Source organism: Myotis daubentonii, chromosome 5 (genome assembly GCF_963259705.1).
Source record: "Myotis daubentonii chromosome 5, mMyoDau2.1, whole genome shotgun sequence".
NCBI lineage: Eukaryota > Metazoa > Chordata > Mammalia > Chiroptera > Vespertilionidae > Myotis > Myotis daubentonii.
This window is the reverse complement of record NC_081844.1, coordinates 24012882-24039386: the sequence shown is the minus strand read 5'-3', so window position 1 is coordinate 24039386 and position 26505 is coordinate 24012882. Positions and strand designations below refer to the sequence as shown.

The following is a 26505-nucleotide window of genomic DNA, read 5'->3' as shown; positions in this document are numbered from 1 at the left end:
CCTAGTACAAGTCAATCATTCTGGCTTCCATTGCCAGCACCTAATATGGCGGAAGCCACCTCAGGCCAGACCCCGGTCACATGACAGGAGGCAGGCAGACACCGGCCCAACCCACTCCGGCACCTATTTTTAGATCGACCAATGAACCCGAGGCAAGAGGCACGCCCTCTTTCCTCTCTTCACCAATAGCGTTCAGACATCTTCCGCAGAATCCAATCACCGCTCCCGCCTCTCTTGACTGAAAAGCCAACGGCCCAGTGAGCAGATTCTCAGTCCAACGCAGGAGGCAGGAAGCGCTCTAGCTCGTGTCGGGGCGCGGGACGGGCATCCGCGGTGGGTCGACTCTCGGAGCGCGCGGAGGCGAACGGGGAACTAGGTGAGAGTCAGGTCCGGGGCGCGGGGCCCCTGTTCGGGGACGTCGGGCCTGCGGGCGAGTGGGCGAGGGGAGACGCAGGGGATTGAGGGGAGAAGGAGGAGGGGGCGCGAGACAAGGTGGGGCGGGGCGGTTTGTGCGCCCGCGCGCGCGTGGCGGCCGTTGGAGGCCGGGGCGCATGCGCCAGGGGCGGGTCGGCAGTTGGCGGGACGCGGGACCGGTTTCCGGGAGGTGCTGTCATGGCGCCCCGGGGGACGAGCCCTATTAGGGGAGCGAGCCTCCTTGTTCGAGGAGACCGCGAGGCGTCCCGGGACTGTTTGGGGAAGGGTTCGGAGGGCGACGCCGAGATCTGGAACCGCGATGGGAGAAACCGGAGTTTGTAGACGTGATGGGGTTCTCCGAGCTCGAGGAGCTTCCCCTCCCCTACTCGGCTCTGTTCTTGCTCCCCGTTTAGGGGGGATCTGTGGTTTCGGATATTTAGGGCAAAAACCATGTCCAAGTAGGGAGCAAACTGAAGTCGACATCCTTCCAGGGATTTGAGGGTGAAAGGGTGTGCGTACATGTCTGAGTTGTCACTTGTGGTGTCGACTTGAGGTTCCTCCGCTCCTGGGGCCGCAGGCAGTCCCTCTGGGCGGGACAGATCTCGCCAGATCCTCTCCTGGTCTCATTTGTTTTGAGCTTTTGATCCTGGCTAGCCACTTCCTAGAAAAAGGTGTACCTAAAACTCAGTATGTTCCCAAATCGGTCTACCCTTCCAAACCTCTTTATTCCTTTACTTTTTAAAAATGCATTTTTATTGATTTTAGAGAGGAAGGGAGAGAGAAACATCAGTGACGAGAGAGAAAATCATTGATGGGCTGCCTCCTGCACGCCCCACAGTGGGGATGGAGCCTGCAACCCGGGCATGTGCCCTGACCGGGAATCGAATGGTGACCTCCTGGTTCGAGGCTCAACCACTGAGCCACGCCAGTGGGGACACTATTTCTTTTAAATACACCACCTCGTGGTCAGCTAAGAGCATACGCTGGCATGATCCCATCTTGTAGAGGCGTGGTCCCCCCTTTTCCCTCCTTAGTTAAGCCTCTTCCCTACCTTGGTTAATCCTCTCTCCCTTGGTGAGGTTGGTCTCATCCCCAACTCCTACTCCTAGTAACTCGCTCTTGGGCAAATGAAGGGCAAAGACTGATGGGGTCACTCAAATCTAAAACTTAATCAGAGATTCCCTAGTACAAGCGCCCTGGCCCTGACCAGCTCGTCCACCTTTCTCTTCTTCCTCTTTGTCAACCAGCCAGTCCTCCTCTTCATTCCCCTAAAGGGGCTGGCGCTTTGGGGACTGAACCTTCCTCCTGTTCTCCCTGCTACCTGGGAAATGACCCCTTCCTAAGTCTGCCAGTCGCAATCAGACGACCTTTTTTCAAGAGTCGGATAAAAATACATGTTCATTTTAGCCTCCAAAATGAGGCCTTGATTTTAGTTCCATCTACTTAGTCATTACTGTTGAGTGCTTACTTGATGTATGCTAAGTTCTGACCTAGGCTCTTGGCAGAGGGGCTGGCATGAGTTGAAGGGTGCTTTTTAGATTGGAGCCAGCAGGAAATGTCTCTCGGAGCAACATGCCTGAAGGAAGTGGAACTCGTGGTCTTTCCAGGCAGCAGGAGCAACAAGTGCAAAGGTGTGAGGCCCAGCAGCTAAGGCCAGTGAGGGCAGGCAAGGGGCGAGATGAGGTCTGACCACAGAGGGGATCAGGTGTAGGGCCTGGGAGGGTGGTGAGGACAGTGGGAGCCTGTGGAGGGTTTTGAGCAGGAGTGGCATTCTCTGACTGAGCTTCTATAGGCTCCTTTTGGCTGCTGTGGGAGAGTGGATGGAGGATCATGGGGGATGGAAAACAGGGAGACTAGTAAGGGGGCTGTTGACAGAATTTAGATACCCAGATTCCCATCAACTGACAGTGGATAGATTGGTACTGTACCTGTACGATGGAATAGTCAGACATGAAAAAGAATGCAATACTGATACATGTTAAACATGGATAAGTCTTGAAAACCTGCTGCTGAAAGAAGCCAGATAAAAGGATCACATATGGTTCCATTATATGAAATGCCCAAAGAAGGCATATTCATAGAAAAGAAAGACTAGTGGTTGCCAAAGGGGTTGTGGGCATAGGATGATAGCTCAAGGGCACAGGGTTTGTTCTAGCCAGCAGTGGGCAAACTACGGCCCGCGGGCCGGATCCGGCCCGCTTGAAATGAATAAAACTATTGAAAAAAAAGACCGTACCCTTTTATGTAATGATGTTTACTTTGAATTTATATTAGTTCACACAAACACTCCATCCATGCTTTTGTTCCGGCCCTCCGGTCCAGTTTAAGAACCCATTGTGGCCCTCCAAGTTTGCCCACCCCTGCTCTAGGTGGTGCAATGTTCTAAAACTGATTGTGGCGACGATTGTATGTATCTATGATTACACTAAAAACCATTGAATTGTACACTTTAAAGGCTGTAGCATGTGAATATCTCAAAGCTGTTCTAATTTTAAAAAGAAAGGTAACGGCAGCTTGGGACCTGCAAGGTAGCGGGGGGGGGGGGGGGGGGGGGCGGGGGTGAGAACTGGCCTGATTGTTTGTTAGGGTGGGATTTGTTGCTGATGGGACAAGAATGTGAGAGAGAATGGGGACGCAACCTGTGGGGAGAAATGGAGGGTTTTTACTCTGGGCATTTTGAGTTCAACTTACAAAGGGAAATATGGAAGAGGTGGCGGGTAACTGAGGGAGCTGAGGAGAGTCATTGCTGTTAGAGACACAGTTTGAGAGGCCTCAGCACAGAGGTGGTGAAAACCCTGGGCCATGGAGTCATGGAGAGGATGAGTGACAGGGTGGCCATAAACTGGGCCTGGACCCTCTGCACCCAGCTCAGGAAGAGGGGCTCCTTCAGTACTTCTACTCCGTAGATTGGAGGCTGGGGTGGGGCAGGAGTGACAAGAGACAGTGTTGTCAGGTTTGGGTCCCTGTAGCACATCTCAGCACCCAGTGGGTGCTCTGTATGTTTTGGATTAAATAAAGCCAGGATGTGAGCTAGCTTTGTATTAATTCCATTTACCATCTCAGCTTCATTTTTATTGGCCCGGGCCCAGTGGGAGGCCTTTTCATGAGAGCACTTAATTATTCCCCAGTGCAGACCACAGAGAGCAGGAGGAGCTGGGGCTGGGCAGATGCTGCTCTCACAAACTCAGGTCTCTGCAGGCTGGGTAGATTCCCTTTGAATTGATTGCGATTGATAGGGACAGGGTTCCTTTAGGCTAGGTAGTCTCAGGCAGTTCATTAGACCTGAGACCAGGGTGCTGAGAAGGAGGCATTTGTGCAAAGATCTGGGAGAAGCTCATTCTGGGGGCATCGATGGGCTATAAAAGCTTGGGGTAGGGACTCGAGTCTGAGCAGCCAAGCAAGGCTGGGTGATTTGAAAGGGGTGGCACGGAATGAAGTTGACGGGCCGAGGAGGAGGGTTGTGAGGGTCGTGGGGAGGAACTGGAATACCTCTCTGAGCAGGTGAAGCCGTTGTGGAGGTTTCACTGGCAGGGAGAGCTGAGGCCAGCCGTGGGCAAACTACGGCCCGGGAGCCGGATCCGGCCCGTTTGAAATGAATAAAACTAAAAAAAAAAAGACCGTACCCTTTTATGTAATGATGTTTACTTTGAATTTATATTCGTTCACACAAACACTCCATCCATGCTTTTGTTCCGGCCCTCCGGTCCAGTTTAAGAACCCATTGTGGCCCTCGAGTCAAAAAGTTTGCGCATTCCTGGCTTAGGTGGTGTGGAGAGTGGTTAGAGATGTGGCCACAGCAACAGGCTGAAGCTGGGCGATGCTGCACAGATGGAGCGATGGGATGTGCTGCTGGGGTCAGTGTGGGGAAATGAAGTCCTGTCTCAGCTTCATCAGCCGGTGGCCTTCCAGGCCAGCCACTGTGATAGGGCCCCAGCGCACTGTCCCTCTCGAACCTGTGTTAACGGCCTGCAGCTGCTGTGTAACCTCCCTGGCTGGTGGGCTTTCCACGCATCTCAGTTGCTTCCCTGGGCCCTTCCTCCCTCTTCTGTTTCCAGTATTATGGCGGAACAGGATGTGGAAAACGAGCTTCTGGATTATGAGGAAGATGAAGAGCCCCAGGCTCCTACAGAGAGCACCCCGGTACCCCCCAAGAAAGATGTCAAGGGGTCCTACGTTTCCATCCACAGCTCTGGCTTCCGGGACTTTCTGCTGAAGCCTGAGCTCCTGCGGGCCATAGTGGACTGTGGCTTTGAGCATCCATCTGAGGGTACGCCTCCCTGTTCCTTCACTCCCCACCACACCACACCCCTCCGCTGACCCCTCCGCCCGCACAGAGGGAGAATCCAACTTCCAATCACTCATGGGCCTTTTTCCTTCAGTTCAGCACGAGTGTATTCCCCAAGCCATCCTGGGCATGGATGTCCTGTGCCAGGCCAAGTCCGGAATGGGCAAGACTGCAGTCTTCGTGCTGGCCACCCTACAGCAGATCGAGCCCGTCAATGGACAGGTGGGCGCGTCCTCCCTCCCAGGCCTAAGTTATGTAAAGTAGCATAGACCACGACTCCTGGTGTTAAAAATTCCTGTTTCCACATTCTTTTTGCGGGCTTTTATTTTTTTTTTTTTAATTTTTTATTTTTTTTAAATATATTTTATTGATTTTTTACAGAGAGGAAGGGAGAGAGATAGTTAGAAACATCGATCAGCTGCCTCCTGCACATCTCCTACTGGGGATGTGCCCGCAACCCAGGTACATGCCCTTGACCGGAATCGAACCTGGGACCTTTTAGTCCGCAAGCCGACGCTCTATCCACTGAGCCAAACCGGTTTTGGCCTTTTTGCGGGCTTTTAAAATGAAGTACAGCACTTAGTTTTACAAAATCCCCCCAAAAATAATAAGCCAAGAAAAAAGCTGGAAAGTGCCCACAGTTTTACCATCCAGAGACATGGTTGTTATTTTGCGTGTACTTTCTAAATTGTCCCTACAGTATTTCTGAAGGGGGGTTCCACTGCACACAGCTTGTTACTGCTGTAGTTGCTGACAGGCCTTAGCTGTCTTCTCAGGCCATGACAATCGTGTTCCACTCTCTTGGGGGATAATTGAGGTGAATACCAGTGTTCTGTTTTCGTCATGTTGGGGCAACATCCATGTGCTGCTGCATGTGGGTACACGAGCCTTTGTTTCCTTGGGGTACATGGTGAAGGAGGGAGTTTTAGTGGGAGGTCATGATGTGATTGCAGAAGACCCCAGTGTAGCTAGAGAGTAGACTCAGCACGGGGCCTGTCACTGGCTAGAGAGCCAGTGTGGGCTCTAGCTGGGGAGGATTTAGGGTACTGCCTTGCGTGAGTCTCTCTTGCCTACCCAACAGGTGACCGTCTTGGTCATGTGCCACACTCGGGAGCTGGCCTTTCAGATCAGCAAGGAGTATGAGCGCTTCTCCAAGTACATGCCCAGTGTCAAGGTGAGCCCCCTTGAGCCGGGCCTGGCGCCATATGGTCCTCTACAGCCTGGCTGGCCTCAGCTCTGGCCCAGCCAGCATTTACCAAGCTTGGCTGCAGCAGCTGCCTTTGAGGTTTGCGGTGGTTTATGCTCCTTAAAAGCCTGATGAATTATGCATGGCCCCCAGAGGCCGGCGCAGGTCCCAGCCCTGGGCTGCTTTTCAGTGGAGCTGTGCCCAGGCTCTCAGGCCTCTCTAGGCTTGGGGAATTGAGGTCTGCTGCGGCCTGAGTTGGCAGGGCCATGGGCTGGGTGGCTGTCAGCATGGAGTAGGGTGCGAGGCTTCAGCCCTTGGATGGGCAAAAGTGACTTTCTCCCCCCCTGCATAGGTGTCCGTGTTCTTTGGGGGTCTCTCCATCAAGAAGGACGAAGAGGTGCTGAAGAAGAACTGTCCCCACGTCGTGGTGGGGACGCCAGGCCGCATCTTGGCACTCGTGCGGAACAGGAGCCTCAACCTGAGAAACGTGAAGCACTTCGTGCTGGACGAGTGTGACAAGATGCTGGAGCAGCTGGGTGAGTGTCCTTGTGGGTCTGTGGGGGCTGCCAGAGACCCAGCCAGCCGCACCTGCGCCCTCACAGCCTTCCAGACGTCAGAGCCAGGTGGACCCTGACAGGCCAGGGTGAGGGATTTCCCAAAGTGGGGTCCCGTGGGTGGCCGGCAGGTCTCCTGTAGCAGTTTAGGGTGAGTTCTTGCTTTGACCTAATGTGACCTGCTACTTCTGACCCCAAGCTGAGTGGGACCACAGGGCCTAAATGAGCCACTGTCCGACACATGTTAGCCTGAGGCTTGCCATAGCCTCCTCTCCTGCTGGGTTAGCTCTAGATCCCCTGCCTGCCCTAAGTGAGCCCTGACGGGGCCAGTCAGAGATGGGGCTTGTGTCCTGGGAGGTAGCTGCAGCTCTCACCCCAGCAGCTGTCTCTGCCTCAGGCTCCCTTCCCTGAAGCATGGCTGGAGGTGCTCTGGCACGGCTGCTCCGCTCTGGCAGCGTGTAAGTGGATTGCAGCTCCTCCTGGGCCAGCCCCGCAGGCATTGGGGTCTCACCCCTCCCTCCACTCCTTGCTCACACCACCCTCATCTTGGTGCCAGGTTGGGAGGGGCTGGGACTGGTCTCGGGTGGGGGTCAAGGTCTGGCAGGCACTCATGCCCACCTGTTTCTTACCCTCCCCACCCAGACATGCGGCGGGATGTACAGGAGATCTTTCGCCTGACGCCACACGAGAAGCAGTGCATGATGTTCAGTGCCACCCTGAGCAAGGAGATCCGGCCCGTCTGCAGGAAGTTCATGCAAGATGTGAGTAAGCCAAGACCTCAGTGCAGCAGCTTTGGCCCTCCTGGGTCCTGAGGCCCAAGCTGCTGCGGCGGCACGTCGCCCATGCTGCCCTCACAGCACAGCAATGCTGGGAGGCTTGTGGAGCCCTTCTTTCCTCCTCGCTGTCTTGTCGGATTGGGAGCTGAGCTTGGTCCACACCTGAATCAGACCAGAGCTTAGATCCAGCTGTTGGGAGAGAAATGTTCACTGGGTACAGCAGCCTCTCTGGGAAGCATCGCAGCGTGGAGTCGTTCCTGGAAGGTTCTGGGCAGGCAGGGTGCCCAGAAGTAAGCCCTGCCCGCCCCTTCCTGCCCCCCTCCCCTCAGCCTATGGAGGTGTTTGTGGACGACGAGACCAAACTCACGCTGCATGGGCTGCAGCAGTACTATGTCAAGCTCAAAGACAGCGAAAAGAACCGTAAACTCTTCGACCTCCTGGACGTGCTAGAGTTTAACCAGGTGACACTGCTGTTGCCCTTTGAGGGGTTCTGGGCCTTTGGAAGGACAGTGCACGGGGACCGTGGCCCTGACTCTGCTGCCTTCCTCCGGCAGGTGGTGATCTTCGTGAAGTCGGTGCAGCGCTGCATGGCCCTGGCGCAGCTGCTCGTGGAACAGAACTTCCCAGCCATCGCCATCCATAGGGGCATGGCCCAGGAGGAGCGGTGAGTATGTGCCACCATGAAGGCCTGAGGGGGGGGCCCTCAGAGGGAGTGCTGCTCAGGAACCTTTTGCTTCTCTTGCACCCAGCCTATCACGCTATCAGCAGTTCAAGGACTTTCAGCGGCGGATCCTGGTGGCCACCAATCTGTTTGGCCGAGGGATGGACATTGAGCGAGTCAACATCGTCTTCAATTATGACATGCCTGAGGACTCGGACACCTACCTCCACCGGGTGAGTGGCCCCACAGAGGTGGCACCTCCCTGAGGGCCCCTTCCTGGGGTGGGGACCAGGCCTGGCTTGAGTTCCTGTATCTCCCTGCAGGTGGCCCGTGCGGGTCGCTTTGGCACCAAAGGCCTGGCTATCACTTTTGTGTCTGATGAGAATGATGCCAAAATCCTCAATGATGTTCAGGATAGGTTTGAAGTAAACGTGGCAGAGCTTCCTGAAGAAATTGACATCTCCACATACAGTAAGTGGCTCGGGCAAGAGGGTTGTGCTGGGCCCCAGGGGCCTCTCCTCTCTCACTGGCCTCCGCACATTTTGTCTTACAGTTGAGCAGAGCCGATAACCACACACCTGACATCCCGGAGCCACCCTGCTTCCCACGTGCTGCTTCAAGTCCTCTTTCTAGGCGACAGTGGAGCTTTCTTTTTACTGTTCAAACACTGTAGATTTGTGTAAGAATACATTTTTATTATGGAAGCCTGGCTCCCGCCCATTTGTTTCTTACTGGTCTCTTCACATTTCACAGACATAGTGGGCCTGGTCAGTGAGCCCCCAGCCACCAAAGCCACCTCCTGTACTAGTATCTGTGAGATTAAATTTTAAATGTCAACATTGAAAACTTTATACAGATTTTAAAAACAACAACACATTACACAACATCCACGACCTTCAAAATATTGAGAACCCTCTGTCCGGGAGGCAGACTGGCCTCTGTACCGTGAGTCGCAGGGCCTGAAGGGGCCCTGCCCTTCTCCCATCCTTGGGCTTAGTCTTAGCTTAACAGGAAAGTAGAACCCCAGCACGCTGGCCTCTTGTTATGTAGCAAAGACAGATGAGTGGGAGGCCAGGAGCTTTGTCTGTCCGGGTGTTGGGTACCAGGGCAAGGGGCTGCAGCCCGGTCCGGCTCCTGCCCACCCTGGGTGCCAGCTGGGGTGCAGCAGAGGCAGCCAGAAGCAGGTCCATCAGGTCCGACTCCACCCTGTGTTCCTGGGTTTGGCGCCAGAGAACAACTGTTGATGCCCCTTCTCTGGGGACAGGAGAGTGGAGGGATCAAGGTGGTGAGAGAGGAGGGGACAGTCTTCAGTATGTGCAAAAGCTGCTGAGGCCACAGGAGCTGCTGGCCTGGCCAGAACCTCGCAGTCACATGCCAGAATCCGACGGCCTGAGGGCCTGGAGAGAGAGGAACCCGGTAAGGACTGATTCCGGCCCAAGGCTGCCTTCTGGCCCTGCACCCCCACACCAGGGTTGGCCCTTACCCTAGTCTGGTTTTGGCTGGTGCTGGATGTCGACGTGCCAAAGTCCGAGTACTTATTCCCAGTGACCGTGCAGGCCCACTTCCGGTACTCCTCCCTCACCTGCAAGGCCCAAGGTGCCAGGTCAGGGGAGGCAGCCCCAGGAAGCAGGGGAAGGGGAGGGGACCCCCACAGCCGCCCCACGGCCCACCTTTTTGTTGAGCAGGCAGTGCAGCAGGAAGAGGAAGAAGCCCTGCAAGCAGTTGAGGATGGTGAAGGCATAGGCCAGCACCTGGCTCCTCGGGTCGAAGAGGAACAGGCCGAAGACCCACGTGCAGCCCAGCACCAAGAGCTGTGCGATGGCCGTGATGGTCAGCACCCTGGGGGAGAAGGGCAGCTGTAGCAGGGGACACCCCACGCGTCCCCCCTCTCCGTCGGCCCCTGCCCTCACCTGGCCTTCTTTAATTTCTTCATGTCTGGGTTGATCTCAGAGAACTTCTGAGTGAGCTTCCAGACAGTTATCACGAAGATGACAGCGTTACACTGGGCGGGGAGCAGAGAGTTTGGATTAGGGTTTTGTCCTTGGAACTCAGGGAGAGAGCTGGCCTGTTGGGCTCAGTGAGGAGCCAGGTGACACAGGCCTTAAGGGTGGAGCGTGGGGGATTAGTTACCAAAATGATGAATGTCACAGGTCCCAGGAAACTCCAGAGGAAGCCGTGCCTGCGGTCCAGCCAGCAGCTGGATGAGAAGAGGGGTCTGGTCAGGAGCCTGAGGGGATTGGGGCACCGAGGTTGTGGCCCCACACCCCTGGCCAGACCCCAGCCCTCCTGTGGCCTCACGACTCCCCACTCACTAGATATCGCGGCCGTAGCCCTCGGGCTTGACGGCCGCTGAGATGGCCACGATGAGGAAGGGAACGCCGTAGCCGATCAGGTAGAGCCAGCGCTTGCTCAGGCCCTGACCCTGGAACACACGCACCACGAGGAAGTAGAGCTCCAGGCCTTCTAGGCTCATCCAGCAGAAGGCAGCCAGGAAGCAGTAGTGCAGCAGCCCGGCCACCAGGCGGCAGCGCAGCCCCACCTGCGGGGTGGGGGCGGGGCAACTTCAGCGCATTCCCGGCCGGAGCACTTGTGGTGGGCGGGGTCACGGCGGGGGCGGGGCTGTGGGCGGGGTAGGGGCGTGGCCAGGTGGTGCTCAAGCCGGCGCAGGGGCGGGGCTTCTCCGACCTGGGACCTAGCTAGGCTAGCTCCCAGGTGAGAGTTGGGCACTCTGGGGAGGGACCTCACCTGGTTTCCTTCGTTCTCTATGCCGGCCAGAAATATGGCAGAGCCCAGGAAGAGGCATATGCAGAGGTGCAGGTGCACGGTGGTGCGCGAGCCCTGGATGGGCCGCACTAGCAGGAAGGTGAGGATACACAGCAGCAGGCAGACCAGCGACAGTGCCAGGCCCACTTTGGTGATCAGGGCCAGGTTCAGGTCCTAGATGCAGGATGGAATGGGAGGGGCTTGATCAGCACCCTGAGGCCTTCTGCCCTCCTTGTGGGTCCCACAGCCCAGACCCACCTGGGACCTGCCTGACCTCAGGACTCAGATCAGGCCGATCACCTCCCCCCACCTCTTCTGCCTTCAACGTCTGAGCAAGGCGGCTGTGTCTGTCATTCTAAATGCGCCCCCCCCCCCCCCACACACACACACATACGTGAGTGCAGCAAGGATCCCAGATTGCTCTCTGGAAAAGGTCCCAGTGAGGCTTTGACTGTCACATCCTTTTCCAACACTGATGGGTCCCCTTCTCTGACCTCATCTCTTGCCCCTTCCACACCTGGACACACCTATCAGCTCACAAATCCTACATTTTAGCACTTCCTGGGCCTTTGGCCTGGACCACCACCCTCCCCTATTCTGCCTAGCCCATTCCAGTTATCCACATGGCGAGTTTATCTATGGATCACCTGAGGCCACATACAGAGTTGTGCTCCAGCTTTTGGCGATATTTAACAACTGGGTCAACTGGATCGGGGTGGACAGAGGTAAGCTGGCTGGAGCAGGGCCTCCAGTTAGGCCACATTTAGTTGCTGGGTCAAGGGGGCTAGTCTGTGGGACCACCTGAGCTGTGCAACCAAAAAAACGCGTTGGGCCACACCATCAAGAACCAGCTGCTCATCTCACCTAAGCCAACCTTGCCATCTGTGGGCTGTTGAGGGTAGCCCTGGGGCTGCTCACCTTCACGTCGTAGTGGGCCATGAGGATGGCAAAACTGCTCAGGTGGTTGCATTGGCAGGTGATGCTGTTATTCCTGCGGCCCAGCATCTTGCAGCCTGTGGTGGACCAGGACCCACCACTGTCGTTACCCTTCCAGAAGGCACAGATTAGCTCCTGACGTGAATTGGGCGTCTCCGGCTGTGGGCAGGGGGGGTGTTCAGAGATGTTAGCCTAGAGTCCACCCTTGGGGTCTGAGCTTGGGCTGGGTCTGAGGAAGCTGCTTTGCATTGACAAGTATTTACTGAGCACCTACTGTGTGTGCTAGGCCGGGGCACAGCAGTGAACAGGGCAGACACAAATCCCTGCCCTTGTGGGGCTGATATGCTCATTGGGGAGACAGGCAGTAAATAACAAACCTAATAGATAAGTAAACCCGATAGTGTTTTAGAAGGTGGTAGGTGCTATAAAAAAAAAAAAAGAAAGAAAGAAAGAAACAGGATAGGAGAAAGATAGGGCATGACTGATTACAGATTGTAATTTTAAATAAGGAGGTCAGAGAGAGCCTAATAGAGAAGGTGGCATTTGAACAAAGACTAGAAACAGGTAAAGGACTGAGTCATGTGAGGGAAAGGCATCTGAGCCAGAGAGCACAGCGAGTGCAAAGGCCCTGAGGTACATTGAAGGAAGTAGCAGAAGGGGCGGAGGTGGGGAAATGAAGACTGCAGAGGGGCCACCATGACCTTGGCTATGGGGTGAACAGTGGGGCTGATCCCATCTCCCCACCCAAGGACTCACATGGTTGGAGAGGGAGAAGGAGAAGGTGACAGGAGGGTCTAGTTTCTCCGTGTTCTTATTGCTCAGAAAGACCGTGTTGACGGTGGAGAGGATCTTGGCCTGAGCATCGTTGACGTAACTTTCATGTGTCTCTTCCAGCTGGGCTTTCTTCTCAGGGTCCAGCTCCACGGAGGCATTGTCCAGCAGTGTCTCCATTTTTCGGCTGGAGAATATGCCTGCCACAGTGGGGCCTGGGGAACAGACATGCTGGCTACCTTCCTCCCTCCCTCCCAAGACGTCCAAATTAGGCTTGGCCAGTCCACCATGATGCCTGGAGTCCCTCACGATGGCTCAGTTTCCAATTGTTACATATTTGGAACCTCACGCCTAGCCATATCCCAGCTCTTTCTTCCCTCTCCCACCGGTGCCCCCTCCGGCCACCTGCTGTTACCTGAGTCCCCGACTCCAGCTGCCTGAGTCCAGTCCAGCTTCATGCGTGCATGGCTCTGGCCCAGGGTGACGGTTCCATTCCGTTGCTCCTGGATCATCAGGGACAGCTCTGAGGGGAGAAGGGCAGCGACTGTGGGATCCAGACGCAGGATGGGGCCCAGGGTTGGGGCAGGACAGGAAGAGGCCTCACCTGTGTCCAAAGGGGAACGGTAGGTGAAGGAGGGTCCAGGCAAGGTCTTGGCCAGGTTCCTCAGGACTTCTTCGAGGTATGAGAGCAGGTGGGTGGCCATGCGGTACCGGTCAGACAGGGCCAGGGCCTCCAGGTCCCCAGGGACTTCCAGCTCATCCAATGACGTGATGAATTTCTGGGGGTGATGGGTGACAGCTGCTGGGTCCCTGCACCACAGGGACCGCCCAAAGGACCCTGATCTCACTCCCTCACTAGGGAACACACTGGAGAACCCCCCAGGTTGCCTGGGGGACAGACACAGGGGAATCATCTAGATACTGCAGTAGCCAGAAGACAAATGTGAGTGAGTATATGCCTATATGGCACTTAGCATTGATTAGCCACTGACTCTCTGCCAGGTTCTCTCCTAAGTCTGCACTGGCCAGAACACTCACCACGAGTCACACGTGGCACCATATTGAAATGGTAATATTTTGAATCTATGGGGTTAAATGGAATCTTCACATTAATTTCATTTGTTTACTTTTACTTTTTTAAAAATCCTCACCTAAGGATATGTTATTATTGATTTGCAAGAGAAAGGAAGGGGGAGAGGGAGAGAAACACCTATGTGTGAGAGAAACATCAATTGGTTGCCTCCTGTACACACCCCAACCTGGAATTGAACCCGCAGCCTTTTGGTGTAGAGAACAATGCTCCAACCAATTAAGGCACCTGGCCAGGGCTAGTTTTCATTTTTTAAAAATATATTTTTATCGATTTCAGAGAGGAAGGGAGAGATAGAAACATCAATGATGAGAGAGAATCACTGGTCCGCTGACTCCTGCACACCCCGCACTGGGGATTGAGCCCGCAACCTGGGCACTTGCCCTTGACCTGAATCAAACCTGGGGCCCTTCAGTCCATAGGCCGTCACTCTATCCTTTGAACCAAACCAGCTAGGATTATTTTTACCTTTTTTTTCTTCTTAAATAAAGCTACTGGAAAAATTTAAATGACATAAGGGGCTCATATATTTCTACTGGGCTATGTGCATATGCTAAAACTTACATCCAGTGCTTACTGTGGGCCGGGCACTGTTCTTTGAGAAGGATTCTCTTAGTTCATTTAAACCTTCACAACCGCTGTATAAAGCAGGAGACTGGGACCCAGAGAGGGGGACCCTGAGGTCACGGCAGTAAGTGTGTGGGGGATTTGAACCTCTGTGACTCTGCTCCAGAGGCAAAATTCTGAATTGCTCCATTCTGTAGCCATTCCATTATATCCCTCGCGAGTGTGAGTGTGTGTGCGAGGGCCACCCAGGAATGGTGGTTGTGTATGTACATCCGTTTGTGCGATGGGGATATACAGGGTGTCCTCAAAAATGTATACATACTTTAACAGCTGGTAGCTCAATTTTGAAAATGAAATATACTTTAATCAACACTGCCTTTATAATTGTTCAGGCTGTGTCCATACACTTTTGGGGGACGGACTGTATCTGGTGTGTGTATAGTGTGCGTACAGCCACAGCTGTTTCTCTGATTAGAGGCCCCTGCTTGGGCTGTCTCCACTCACACTGAAGCATCCCCCAGCCACCCCCACACTGTCCTGGGCTTCCCCCCAGGTCATGTCCTTACGCGGATGGTGTCCTGGGCCGAGGCAGGCTTGAAGTCTCTGCTCAGTTCCTGGACTTTTTCAAAGAAGTTGGAGAGACTCTGGGGAAAGAGGAGACGAGGGGTCAGAAACCCTCACAGGTGGGTGGGGGAGCGTGGGAAAATGGGTGGACGGTGGGCTGAGTGGAGGGACCTTGCCTCCTGGTCCCGGCTGGAGTCACTCACCTGGCTCTTGATTCCAGGGGGCGGGGTCCAGGTGGGGAAGGAGATCTCTGCAGGGGACAGAACAGCAGTCCATTAGGGGTGTGTGTGTGTGTTGGAGGCAGGGTCTAGGGTCAGGCCCTTCTTTCACACTGAGTAGTCCTTTGTTTATTCAGGAATCTGGGCCGCTCCCCTCTCCGTGCCCCACCCCCTTCCCGTGTCCAGTCCCCCCCCCCCAAGCCTTGGCGGAGGTGATGACACCTGCTGACTGCACATCCCTGAGTGGCGGTCACAGGGGTTATGGGAAGTGTGCAGAGGCCTGACCCACAGCAGGTCAGCCCCCACAGAGGTACAGGTTGTGAGATATTAGATACCTTTGACCCAGTTAGTAATTAGCTGCTGTCTGGGGTCCCCAGGAGCCTTCCCCTTGGTACCCCAGCTCCTTCCGCAGGACCCCCAGATCTTTTCCCATTTAGTCTCAAAGAATGGAAGCCTGGCCCAGCAGGGCACCCACAGCATTCATTCTGCTGGGTTCGTGTGGGTGCCCGTGAATATGTGATCAGGTGGCTTGAGCTGTGGGTCTTTGGGAATGTGGGATCTGAACTCCGAACCTTCACAGACGGTGTTGTTTGGGCCATTGGGGGACCCAGGAACCGGCTTCCAGCCAGGGCGGCAGCGGCACTCATAGCTGCCCTTGGTGTTGTTGCATTGGGTTGAATTGTGGCAGGAATGTTCTCCTGAGGTACATTCATCCACATCTGAGGACAAAGCCAGAGCGTCAGCCCCTCCCTCTACTCCTTGCTCGCATCCTTCCTGCCCCTTCCCTCAAATCCCTTAGCAGTTCACCCCGAAGACACCCCACTATGCCCTGCTTATCAGCCACCTAGACTGACAGGATACAAACTTGTGGTGACGTTTTCCACTGTAAAAGCACCATAAGCTCAGAGCGCCCCCGCAAGGCAGACAGGGCAGGACTATGCGTGTGCAAGTGTCATCCCAAAGCTGTGCCCCCACCTGTAGGGCAGGATGGACTGGGGGACTTCTAACCAGGGAAGCTGCCACACTGATAGCTACCGTGCGCTGAGGCTGTGGGCTGTAGCACCGATGCGCCCAGAGCTGCAATCTTGCCCTTATTAGAACAGAATCCGAGCCCTGGCCGGTTTGGTTCAGTGGATAGAACATCGTTCTGCGGACTGAAGGGTCCCAGGTTCGATTCCGGTCAAGGGCACATGCCCAGGTTGCGGGCTAGGTCCCCAGTAGGGGGCATGCAGGAGGCAGCCAATCCATGATTCTCTCTCATCATTGATGCTTCTCTTTCTCCCTCTCCCTTCCTCTCTGAAATCAATAAAAATATATTTTTTAAAAAAGAACAGAATCTGAAGCTCAGCCCTGCCTGGCCCAGGTCCCCCTCTCCTCACTGCCTGCGCTGGGCACACACCGTTTCTGATGGTGCTGCCCCTGCTCTGCCAAAGCGCCTTATGGCAGCTGCCTTTCAGGTGGCTCAGCAAAGTAAAGAAGAAGTGGGTCATTTATGAGATCTGAACTCCAAACCTTCACAGATGGTGTTGTTCGGGCCATTGGGGGACCCAGGAATCGGCTTCCAGCCAGGGCGGCAGCGGCACTTATAGGTGCCCACATTGTTGAGGCAGTGGGTGGTTTTGTGGCAGGGCTTTTGTCCCGAGGTGCATTCATTCACATCTGAGGACAAAGCCAGAGCGTCAGGCCCTCCCCGCACCCACTTCTCATTGCCTGAGGATCCCACCGTCAGTACACATGCCACCACCTGGTGACCTTCAACTTCACCCTCAAAGCACGTTACGGTGGCCTCCCTACAAGATGGACACGGCAGGGACCATGGTCTCCAGTTTATAGTTGGCAAATCCAGGAGGGAAACTGAGTCACAGGGACTAGGTTTCTTGACCAAGGACCCCTGCCTACACCATCCTGGGCCCTGGCCCTGGCTCCCTTCTGGGAACCAGAAGTCACCCCTCCCTCTGCTGCATGTGACAGATGAGGAAAGGGAAGGGTCGGGGGTGCTCACAGGGGCTCCACAAGGAAACCCCAGGCCCAGAAGACCCTGCCATCGCCCTGCTCTGTGGCAGGACTGTTCAGGGAGGCGAATCCTTAGGCAGGGCCTTGGCAGGGAACCTGAGAATCTTCTCCTGCCTCCTGGGGCTGCGGGGCCTGCGTCGGCTCCTTCCCCAGCTCCATCCAGTCCATCCTCACAGCGTCCTCCCGGGGCCTCTACCTTTGCACAGCTTCGGGTCCTCTGGGTTCAGCTCAAATCCTGGCGGGCACGTGCAGGTGTAGCTGCCATGGGTGTTGACACACTTGTGGCTTTTACAGATTCTGGGGTCCAGACATTCGTCCATGTCTGCAAGGGGAAGGAGAGGGTGATGGATACCTGCAGCCGTGGGCAGCCTTCAAGGCTGGGAGTCAGCCACATTTCCTGCCATAGAAGCGTCTGAAGGCCCCTCTGCCTCCTCCCAGGTGAGTGGTGTCTTTTCTAATTCACACGGAGGTGTCCTGTGGGTGAGCATGGTGGCCTAGGTGCTCTGTTGTCCAGATGTGGCCAGAAGCGGTCCAAGTCCTCTGTCTCACTCCCTCCACCTCTCCCACCTGGGCAGCTCCCAGGTAGGGCAGGGATATCACCGCCACCTGTGTCCCAGCCTGAGGACTTGGGCAAAGGCCAGGCTGGGCCTTCCTGGAACCAAGTGCGGGAGAAGTGCTGCAGGCCCTGAGCAGGCTCATTTCGGTGGCCTTGGTCCTGACTCCCCCGGGGTGGGTGCTGTGGGCTGAGCTCTCCTTGGAATCCTGGTGACTCTGCTGAGACAAGGCTCTCCCATCCACACGACTTCTGATACTCCAGCCCATGGCGATGGACCGAGAACCTCCCCTGAGCCTGACCCCTCCCGGACAAGGCTTATAGGCCGGACCCAGAATGTGAAAATGATGCCAGATAGGCCAGGCCACCTGGACAGTGGGTGCCAGGCCATGAGAGCAGTGGGGCTGACATCCAGTCATGCTGTCTTGTGGTGAAGGTGCCCCTTCTGATCCCCCTGATGGCATCCCCTGGACTGGCAGGGAGTGATGAGAATCCACATGTGAGCTTGACCAGCGGTGGGCAAGGGCTGGGTGCCTGGAGCGGGGAGCAGCGGCTGATGGGTGAAGAGCGGCAGGTGTTTCTCTCATCTGGCTCCTTGTTCTCCCACCAGGGACACAGACCTGTGGGCCTTCCCTAGAGGGGCTGAGCTCTGTCTTCTGTAGCCCCATGGTCTGGGCCCCCAAGGCACCCGGGTTGACCTCCTTGGAAGAGGATTGAGTCCGGGGCAATGGTCCCCATGACTCCCTCTTGTCAGCTGGTCCAGGTGGGAGCCTCTTCCTTCACCCAACTCTCAGAGCTTGGGGCTGGGTGGGGAGGTTGATGTCACCCAGCCCACCCCCGACATGTAACCCATCTGGATCCGGTCATCAAGCTGCCCACCGTCCTGAGAGCTGAAGTTGTGGGGGAGGGTCAGGGTGGACGCTTGCTTGGGGGGATAGATGGAGGCCGAGTGGCAGAGAATTGGGGTCAGGGTATCAGGAGGCAGCTTCTCCAGCTGGGGCTGTGGGCCAGAGGCAATTTTCTTGAGGGGGTCGCTGGGCCATCACAGCCCGGGGGGGTCTGGGAGGGCCTGGCATAGCTGCCCCTGTGTGGGCTCCGGTGGCATCAGGTCTCATCCAGCAGGCACTGGCGATGGGGAAGAGGACGGTATTGCTCTGGAATGCACCGCGCCATGAGCTCTTGAAGTATCTTGACTGGAGCCCTCGTGTGTTTTATGCAATAAGACGCCAGGTGAGCAGGCTCCGAACCTCTGGAATGGCCTCTGCAGAGGGTTCTGAGTCGTGTGGTTCAGAGAGGGTGGGAGACCAGGTAGTGCCTGGGATGGCCCTTTGATGCCTGGAGAAAGAGGGGTGAGCGGCCGAGGAAGGGGCCCAGGTCTCCTGCTCAAGGCAGACCTTGTGGGCCATGACGCGAGCAGACAGGTCCTCAGGTCGGCAAAGGCTGGAATGCCGAGGTGGGCAGGTGCGCAGACATCCCAGCTGAACGCATCACAAAGCTAGGGCTTCAGGTGGCAGGTCCTGATCCAAACCCGCAGCAGCTCTCTCCCTGAGGTGCCACCTCACTCTTGTTCGGCCATGTCTCTGCCCAGCAGCTCTGGCCCTGTCTCTCAGCCTGGCCTGTTCCTGACACAGCCACACACCTCAGTACCCACAGCACCACCTGTGTGCAGGGCTTGCAGGCACGCTGAGTGGGACCCATGACCACCGCTACGGTTGTGCAGGTGGCTCGCTGCACAAGGGGGTCCAGCCAAGGAGGCAACTGGGGGCTAAACACCAGCTCGCTCTCCATTCCCCAAACACACCGTGTTCACCTGGAGACAAGGGACATGTTTCCAATTCACATGAAGGCTGTGCCCTGTGCGCAGGCTACACATCGGGGGCATAACGTCCCCCCACAGAGGCCCCTGTGGACCAGCAGTGCCGTGGATGGAGCCCTCCCGCTGGGCTCCAGGCAGGTGCAGGTGCCCCCTTCCCTCCCACCAGGAGGCTCTGCCACCTCCCTCTGCACGCAGGGCAGGCCCGGGGACCCGGCTCAGAGCCTCCAGGATCCCCAGCTCGGCCTCCTCCTCCCCTCTCTGTGTTCTTCACTAACCCCCTCTCTGGGTGAGTCATGGCTTCTGCCTGACCACTGCTGGCTCCATCTGCCTGCGGATGCTGAAGCCCCTTCCCTGCCCACCTGCTCTCCCTGGAAAGGGGCAAAGCCTGGTGATCATGGAGGCCTGGCTCCTCTTGGGTCCCTGGGGAGGGGATGGGCCAGGCCAGCTGTTCTGAGTAGCCACCCGGGGTACATCCCCTCAGATGTCCAACCCGGAGAGGGTGTGTTAGATCAGAATGAGTGTAGTCTAAAAACCCAACAGCCACCACTGTGTTGTGCTCTATGATCTCATATACTTTCCCAGCGATTCTGTGAGGTAAGCGCCATTGTCACTCCCTTTTACAGATGGGTAAACCGAGGCACAGAGAGATGAAGAACGTGTCCAAGGTCATACAGTTAACAAAAGTTTTTATCTGTAAAAGGTAGGCTCTCTCTCTCTCTCTCTCTCTCTCTCTCTCTGTCTCTCTCTCTCTCTCTCTCTCTTTTACACAGAATCACAATAATATTATCACATCTCGCACATTACCAGTGATTTCTGAATAAGTGTCCTGGCTGGCGCTGCATACACAGCTGTCAGGTAGCACTACCAGGACTTGGGTCCTTGGCTCTCATGCCACCCTCCTCTCTGTGCTAGTGGGACAGGCACAGGCACACTTGTCCCACTCAGACCTGGGGCTGCACCTATCACCAGGGCCCGGCACCCTGTATGCCGCAGGAATGGCTCTGGTGACTCCAAGCCTCATGGACAGGGAGATGGAAGATGCGGGTCATTCTTACCTTGACATGTGTTCTCACTCTCATCACTGAACTTTTCTGCCCCAGAAACAAGCCTGTGTCCTGGGATGCATGTACAGTAGTAGCTCCCCTCCGTGTTATGGCACTCTGCGACTTTTCCACAGGCCCTCACTCCACGTTGTTCACATTCGTCAATGTCTGCAACAAAACAGGATAAAGGGTCACCTCCCAAAGCCATAAGTGCCTTCAGGGCAGAGAGGCTGGTCCCATACCTAGCATGGAGCCTGATGTTCAACCAGTGTCTTTTGGGAAATAATTAGACTCAGGCAACATTGCTGTGGCTGGAGCAAGCCATTCCTGAAACCCACTAAATCAGCTCTGCCCTGCTCAGCTTTCTGTATGTCTCCTGGATTTAGATACAGGAGCAAGTGCTGAAGTGGTGGGTGAGTGGAAGCTCTGCATCCCCCGCCCCAGTCTTCCCTCTGTACGAAGCCATGTTTATTCACTTCTCCTTTTCCACCTTCATTACTTTTTCTTTCTCTTTTCTCTGTCCTTCATGATGGTCTGAAAACAAAGGCTGAGGCCACCAACCACCATCCTGTCTCCATGTAGCCCTCCACCATCCCAGGCCTCTGTACCTTCACAAGCATCCTTGTGGTCGATGTTGATCTCCCCAGATACAGATTTGAATCCTGGGTTACAGCGACAGGAAGTGCCATTGACACATGAGGAGTTTGCAGGGCACGGCCTGCGACAGGCAGAGGCTGTGGGACGGAGACCATGGTCAGAAGATGAGGGCTGAGCCAGAGGCTGGGGAGGGGTGTTGGGAGGGGCAACCCTGAGCTTCCTCCTGCAACAGGCCTTTCTCTGCCTGGGCTGAGAGGTGAGGTGGGGGTTGGGACTCTGGCTGGGGACTGAGTACTCCCAGCAGACTCACCCCTGGTGCTCTGGGGTCCATCTTCCAACAGAATCAGCAGGACACACAGCACTGGAACAGAGAGATGGAGGGTCAGGAGGACACAGAACAGGGAAGAGAGGCCTGAGGGTGACACATCTGAGGGAAGCGGCTGCTCACCCCTCCCAGGCTTGGGCTCTGTCCATTACTCAAGGAGAGAGTGGGCAGGTGGCACCTCCCTGGCCTCCAATGCCCATGGCCACAGGGTCTGCACCCATCGCCTGACGGTGGCTTTCAGGAACTTAAGGATGGGGAGGGGCCCGAGCCTGGCAGGGGTCTTGGCTTCTGCTGATCTGTGGGCAGCAGTTCAGGAAACATACTGGAGCCAATTGGCCTTGGTTCTACTCCCAGACCTTGGTCAGGTGCCTCATCCCTCAGTTTCCCCTTCTGTAGAATGGGGATGAAGAGGAGACCCATTTCCTAGAGTGTGAGGGTTAAGCAGACAAGTACTGCCTGGTGTGTCAGAGTGCTTACTGCCGTCATTTCTTTATGTAAAAATGAAGGGGTTGGGCCAGGTGTCCTCTCAGATTTCCCAAATCTAAGATGCTCCAGCCCACACCCTTCCTCAGGGACACAGGTGCAAGCACACTGCGCCCACAACTGTCCACCACAACGACCAGCTTGGGACCCGGGGGTGACATTTCACGCCCTGGCTCCCTGCACACAGGAAGATGCTGGGGGTTCATGTTAGGGGTGGAGCTACACAGGCTCCCCAGTCCTGCTCTTCCTGCTGCTCAGGGCACCCCATCCCAGGGCATGTCCTGGGGGTTCTCCTTAAGTCAGCAGGGGGTCTAGAGAGGAGGACCTGTTCATCAGAGAGACAGACAAGGAGACAGATGGAGAGAAAATAAAGGGGAGGGAGGGAGGGAGGGAGGGAGGGAGAGAGAGAGAGAGAGAGAGAAGGCACTAGAGATTTAGAGGAGAAAGAGGGAGACAGAGATGGAGGGAAAATGAAGAGATGAAAGAGAGACAAAAGACAGAGAAATGGAGAGAGAAACAGAGGCAGAGTTAAGAAGACAGTAATATAGAGATGGACAGAGAAATAGGGAACTCCTAGAAAGGGAGAGACACAGATGCCAGAGATTAGATGGAGAGACATGAGAGATCGAGAGATTGAGAGTCAGATAGAGAAACAGAGGGGAAGGGTGGGAAGGAGGGCGGGAGTGAGTACGGTGCCTGGGCAGCATGTGGGGTGCGGGGAGGGCTTGAGAGATCCATCCAGTCCCTGCAGATCTAGAGATGCTGGGGAGGCAGGCAGGAGCGAGTCACTTCCTGGGCCAAGTGAAGGGATAACTCATGGCTCCCAGTCCCCCATAGAGGGCTCCCAGTCCCCCATGGAGGGGCTCCCAGGGGAATTTTGGGGTTGGACATTGTGAGCACAACTTGAGGAGCTGTGGAGGGTGCAGGCTGGAGGGCCCCCTGAGCACTCAGCCCCAATGTCCAAACTTGATACCCTCAGGCCAGCAGAGGGCAAAGACCCCCACACCCTCCCGAGGCCTCGCAGATGCGGTGAACAGGCTGGAACTCCTGTCGTCCTCCTCTCTGGCCACAGGGTTTGGTGAGTTCTCCCTTTGGTGGAAACCCACTTCCTCTTTGTAGGACAGACCACAAAGAGACCTTCCCTGGTGGGTCCTGGGCCAATTGGTCCCCAGCTCCCAAAGCCCCAGTAGCACTGTCCATGCTCACAATTACCCTAGAAGACAGAGGCTCTGTTTATGCCCACTCTGCAGATGGACAAACTGAGGCTCAGAGCCCAGAAAAGGTTTATGGAGAAACTGGTGAAGAGGGGGCTGGGGAAGATGGAAGTGAGGGGTCAAGTTCCCCAGACCCTGCAGGGAGGGGGTTCTCTGTGCTGAGCTGGGCTTTCCTGCCCCACCACAGAGGCTGCTGGGCCAGACCTCCACCTGGGGCCCAGGAAGCCACCCAAACAGGAGCCTGGAGAGGGGTGGCTGGCCCTGCTCCCAGTCCCATCTGGTTTGCATTCCCCTAGCTGGCAAACTGCGGCCCCTTGAATGTGGCTCTTTCACAAAATACCATGTGCGGGAGCGCATGTACAGTGCGATTGAAACTTTGTGGCCCCACTCAAGGTGCCAAAGAGCCGCATGTGTCTCGAAAGCCGCAGTTTGCTGGCCACTGCCCTAGCTGAGCCTTGAGCAGTCAGATTCCTTCCGGGGGGGGCCCCTGTGGCAGGGGTGGGGCAGTCATTCTCTCCTTACCCCTCCTGCTAAGGATCCCTCCCTAGCCCATCACCCAGACCTACCAGTGAAATAATAATAATAGTAACATTAACAACAACAACAACAACAATAATGTTACTTAATTCTCACTGTGAACCAGGACTCAACCCTTAACACAAGCCTGTCCCATTTCACAGACGTGGAGAGTGAGGATCAGGGGCTCTGTGACTTGGCCCCTGACACATCCAGCCTTCAGCTGTGCTCCACACGGACTCGGCAAATTCACTAAAAATCATCTAATTGTAATCATGCAACAGGCTATGTCAATTACACCTCACCTTCATAAAAAAAAAAACAGCTATGCCTGGCACCCTGAGCCAGCACAGGGAGCCCCATCCCTGTGGCCTGGGGAAGTTCTGAGTGGCACCCAAATGTCATTTCTTAACTCTCTTTGTTGCCTGGTTGCCCAGGCAACGAGCTGCCCTGATAACCTGATAACCGTTAGAGCCACCCTGGGTGGGGCGGGAAGGGAGGCAAGGGGGAAGTCACAGCAGAGCTCAGGTTCAACCCACAGCAGCAAAGCCCTTCAAGGCACAGCTGAGTCCCAGCTGGGTCTGGGGGAGCAAATGAGGGGGGTCTCGGGCTTCCCCTGCCACACAATGGGAGAAGTGTGGGGGTCACCCCGTTGTGGAAGGGTCCCCCTTAGCTCCCTAGCCCCCTCTCTGCCATCTGTTAGGAGTGACTTCCTGAGGGGGTCAGAGCACTCATTCACCCCCTCTCTTCCACCTGCTTCAGTTTCCCCTCTTAGGGAGCAGCTTCCCAAGTGGATCTGGAAGGAGCGTGGAGATCCCTCTGGGGTGGGGAACGGACCCTTAGAGCACCCGGGGGGTTCCTGCTCGGAAGACAGGGTTCCCGGGTACTGCCAGCTGCTCTCCCATGTGCCGCGGCTTCCGCCTAACCATGCGGCTTCCTCCATGTCAGGCCCCAGAGCTGCCAGCGGTGCCTCCTATTTCTCCTCAGTGCGGGTGGTGTGGGAAGACTGGAAAATGGAGGCACCAAAGGGGTGCTGCCAGGGGCTCCCTTACCCCTCCCAGAGGGGTCCCCAAACTCTTACCCTGTAGGATGTGAAAGGCGCTGAGGCGGGGACCTCCCATGGTGACCTGAGCTGCCAGCAGGGGCGGAGGCGGTGGGGCAGTCCGAGTCCCCCGGCGGGGCAGCCGCGCCTTTATAAAGTGTGTGGGCGGGACCCACTGCCCCAGGCCCCGCCCTGCAACTGGTGGGGCAGCTGGAAGCCAACAGGAAAGTGCAGTAAAAACACAGCCCCGGGGGCAATGCACTGTCGGGGGGGGGGGGGGGGGCCCTCCTCCCCGCCCCCTCCCTCCCTCAACACACACACACACACACACACACACACACACACACACACACACACACACCACAGAGGTGTCGCCTGCTCTCGGATCCTTTGCCAGCAGCTCCACCGTTTGAATTTCTGACAAACTCTGAGCCCTGGGGCTCTAGGCACATATCCCAGCATCCCAGGCAAATGGGGGCCCTGAGGGCCGGGTGGGGGCGTCTTCCCCCAGGACTGTTTAGCTTCCGGAGGGGCCATCGCCAGGTCAGAAACCCCTCGGGGCTTTCACTTTGGGGACTCCCCTGTGCACGGCCTTGGCATGTCCTAGTCTCCAAAGCCAGCCCCTGAGCTAACAGTACCCCCCCCCCCCCATTTTTCAGAGGAGGAAACTGAGGCACAGAGAGTTCAGAGTCCAGTAGGAGCTGCAGGAGCGTGAAGGTGTCATGGATGCCAGGCAGGCACCAAGAAAAGACATGTCAGACACCCAGGCGCCTCCACGCTGGAGACAGCCTTTCTGGGCGAGGTTTCCCCTGGTGGGAAACTTACATTTCAGGGGAGTGTGGGCACCACGTTAACCCACAGAGAATCACATGATAGGAAAGCTGTTTCCTTTTTGAAGGAGTCACATGACTGGCTTGTCTCTGGGGCCATCTAGCAATTTTTAAAATTTGCTGTTACTTATAAAGCGCGTAATCCGGGCCGGGCCTGACTGTAGGTGCTGTGCCTATTTCAACCGTTGACTCTGCGAACCCCCAATGAGGCAGGTGCGGCTCTGCTCCCCATTTACAGGGGGGAGGCTAAGGCACAGCTAACCTGTAGCTCAGCAGAGATCCAGGGCAGGAGAAGGTCTCTATGGGTGCTGATGTGTCTCTAACACCACAGTGGCCCTGAGGTTTATCCCGCTAGCCACCATGGTGCTATGTTCCTTGTGTTGTTATTTTAAGTTTAGGGAGTCCCAGGGCAACACAAAGCGTTTGCCAGTGATCACATCAATATGCTGTTTCCTTCTGAAACGGACAAATGAGTCAAGGATGCAAAAGTGTAGACAAATTAAAGAACATATGAAGTCCATCATAGTTGGAAAGGGGAAGACTGTGGTCCTGGAAAAGTAAGGTCACCCGCGGCTGAGGGCAGAGAAGCACCCCCATCCCTAGAATTAACCCCTTCCTACCCACTGCCATTCCCTTGACCTGAGCAGGGGGTTGGGGGGGGGGTCCCACCAGGGCGCCTGAGGGGCCTGGGGGAGGGAGTGGACACTGGAGGAGGCTGGGAGGGGGGAGGGCCAGGCCAGTCATTTTTGGCTTTCCCCCCCCGCCCCCCCCAAAAGCTGTAAACCCCAGGTCTGGGCATCCTGCCTTATAGGCCAAGGTGTGATTCCTGGAGAAGCTGGGGGCGGGCGGGGAGTGGGGGTGGGACGGGGGGGGGGGGGGGGGCGGGATCCCAGCTTGGGGCAGGGAGGCTGGGCCCCAGGGCGTTGTTCCCACACTGTCCACATGGTGATCCATTGCTTTGCCTGCTCCTCCCCTGGGATGTGCCTTGGGCCCTTGGAGCAGGTCTAACCTGTCTGGAGCTCAGTCTTCCTATCTGAGGAATGGGATTAAAATGCCTGCCGGGCCCTAACCGGTTTGGCTCAGTGGATAGAGCGTCGGTCTGCGGACTGAAGGGTCCCAGGTTCGATTCCGGTCAAGGGCATGTACCTGGGTTGCAGGCACATCCCCAGTAGGGAGTGTGCAGGAGGCAGCTGATCGATGTTTCTCTCTCATCGATGTTTCTAACTCTCTATCCTTGGTCCACAGTGAGGGGAACAAGTGTGGGGACAGGAGCCAGGGCACCAGCGTG

At 56.1% G+C, this 26505-nt stretch overlaps 2 protein-coding genes across 3 annotated transcripts; one reads left to right on the top strand and one right to left on the bottom strand.

Annotated features, from left to right (window-relative positions):
* Positions 1 to 222: 222 nt before the first annotated feature.
* Positions 223 to 8580, top strand: DDX39A (DExD-box helicase 39A). Of its 2 annotated transcripts, none has more exons than XM_059696643.1 (11): positions 223 to 376; positions 4470 to 4681; positions 4794 to 4921; positions 5781 to 5873; positions 6238 to 6421; positions 7082 to 7200; positions 7545 to 7676; positions 7770 to 7879; positions 7965 to 8109; positions 8200 to 8347; positions 8430 to 8580. In XM_059696643.1, the coding sequence occupies exons 2-11, from the start codon at positions 4474 to 4476 to the stop codon at positions 8444 to 8446; spliced, it is 1284 nt and encodes a 427-aa protein (XP_059552626.1). In that variant the 5' UTR covers positions 223 to 376; positions 4470 to 4473; the 3' UTR covers positions 8447 to 8580. The 2 variants fall into 2 exon arrangements, with proteins under 2 accessions (XP_059552626.1, XP_059552625.1); XM_059696642.1 differs by lacking the exon at positions 223 to 376 and adding an exon at positions 563 to 2045.
* ADGRE5 (adhesion G protein-coupled receptor E5) lies at positions 8551 to 24573 on the bottom strand. Its single transcript, XM_059696660.1, has 20 exons — positions 24427 to 24573; positions 21118 to 21168; positions 20819 to 20944; positions 20223 to 20378; positions 16995 to 17120; positions 16298 to 16444; positions 15358 to 15504; positions 14771 to 14817; positions 14570 to 14647; positions 12951 to 13125; positions 12762 to 12869; positions 12332 to 12561; positions 11558 to 11767; positions 10622 to 10813; positions 10189 to 10415; positions 10007 to 10073; positions 9787 to 9878; positions 9547 to 9715; positions 9360 to 9458; positions 8551 to 9273 (listed from the first exon to the last, which is right to left on the bottom strand). The coding sequence occupies exons 1-20, from the start codon at positions 24464 to 24466 to the stop codon at positions 9244 to 9246; spliced, it is 2517 nt and encodes an 838-aa protein (XP_059552643.1). The 5' UTR covers positions 24467 to 24573; the 3' UTR covers positions 8551 to 9243.
* Between the last annotated feature and the right edge of the window lie 1932 nt (positions 24574 to 26505).

What these genes read in the sequence shown, in the direction of transcription:
- DDX39A (XM_059696642.1), top strand. Translation starts at nt 1,987, where the DNA reads ATGCCTGAAGGAAGTGGAACTCGTGGTCTTTCCAGGCAGCAGGAGCAA. An exon ending in CAAGATGCTGGAGCAGCTGG is followed by an intron (nt 6,422 to 7,081) that starts GTGAGTGTCCTT and finishes CTCCCCACCCAG; the next exon opens with ACATGCGGCGGGATGTACAG. An exon ending in ACGTGCTAGAGTTTAACCAG is followed by an intron (nt 7,677 to 7,769) that starts GTGACACTGCTG and finishes TTCCTCCGGCAG; the next exon opens with GTGGTGATCTTCGTGAAGTC.
- ADGRE5 (XM_059696660.1), bottom strand. Translation starts at nt 24,466, where the DNA reads ATGGGAGGTCCCCGCCTCAGCGCCTTTCACATCCTACAGG. An exon ending in CCTTCTCCCTCTCCAACCAT is followed by an intron (nt 11,768 to 12,331) that starts GTGAGTCCTTGG and finishes GGTGGACTCTAG; the next exon opens with GCTAACATCTCTGAACACCC. An exon ending in GGCTACGGCCGCGATATCTA is followed by an intron (nt 10,074 to 10,188) that starts GTGAGTGGGGAG and finishes CTTCTCATCCAG; the next exon opens with CTGCTGGCTGGACCGCAGGC.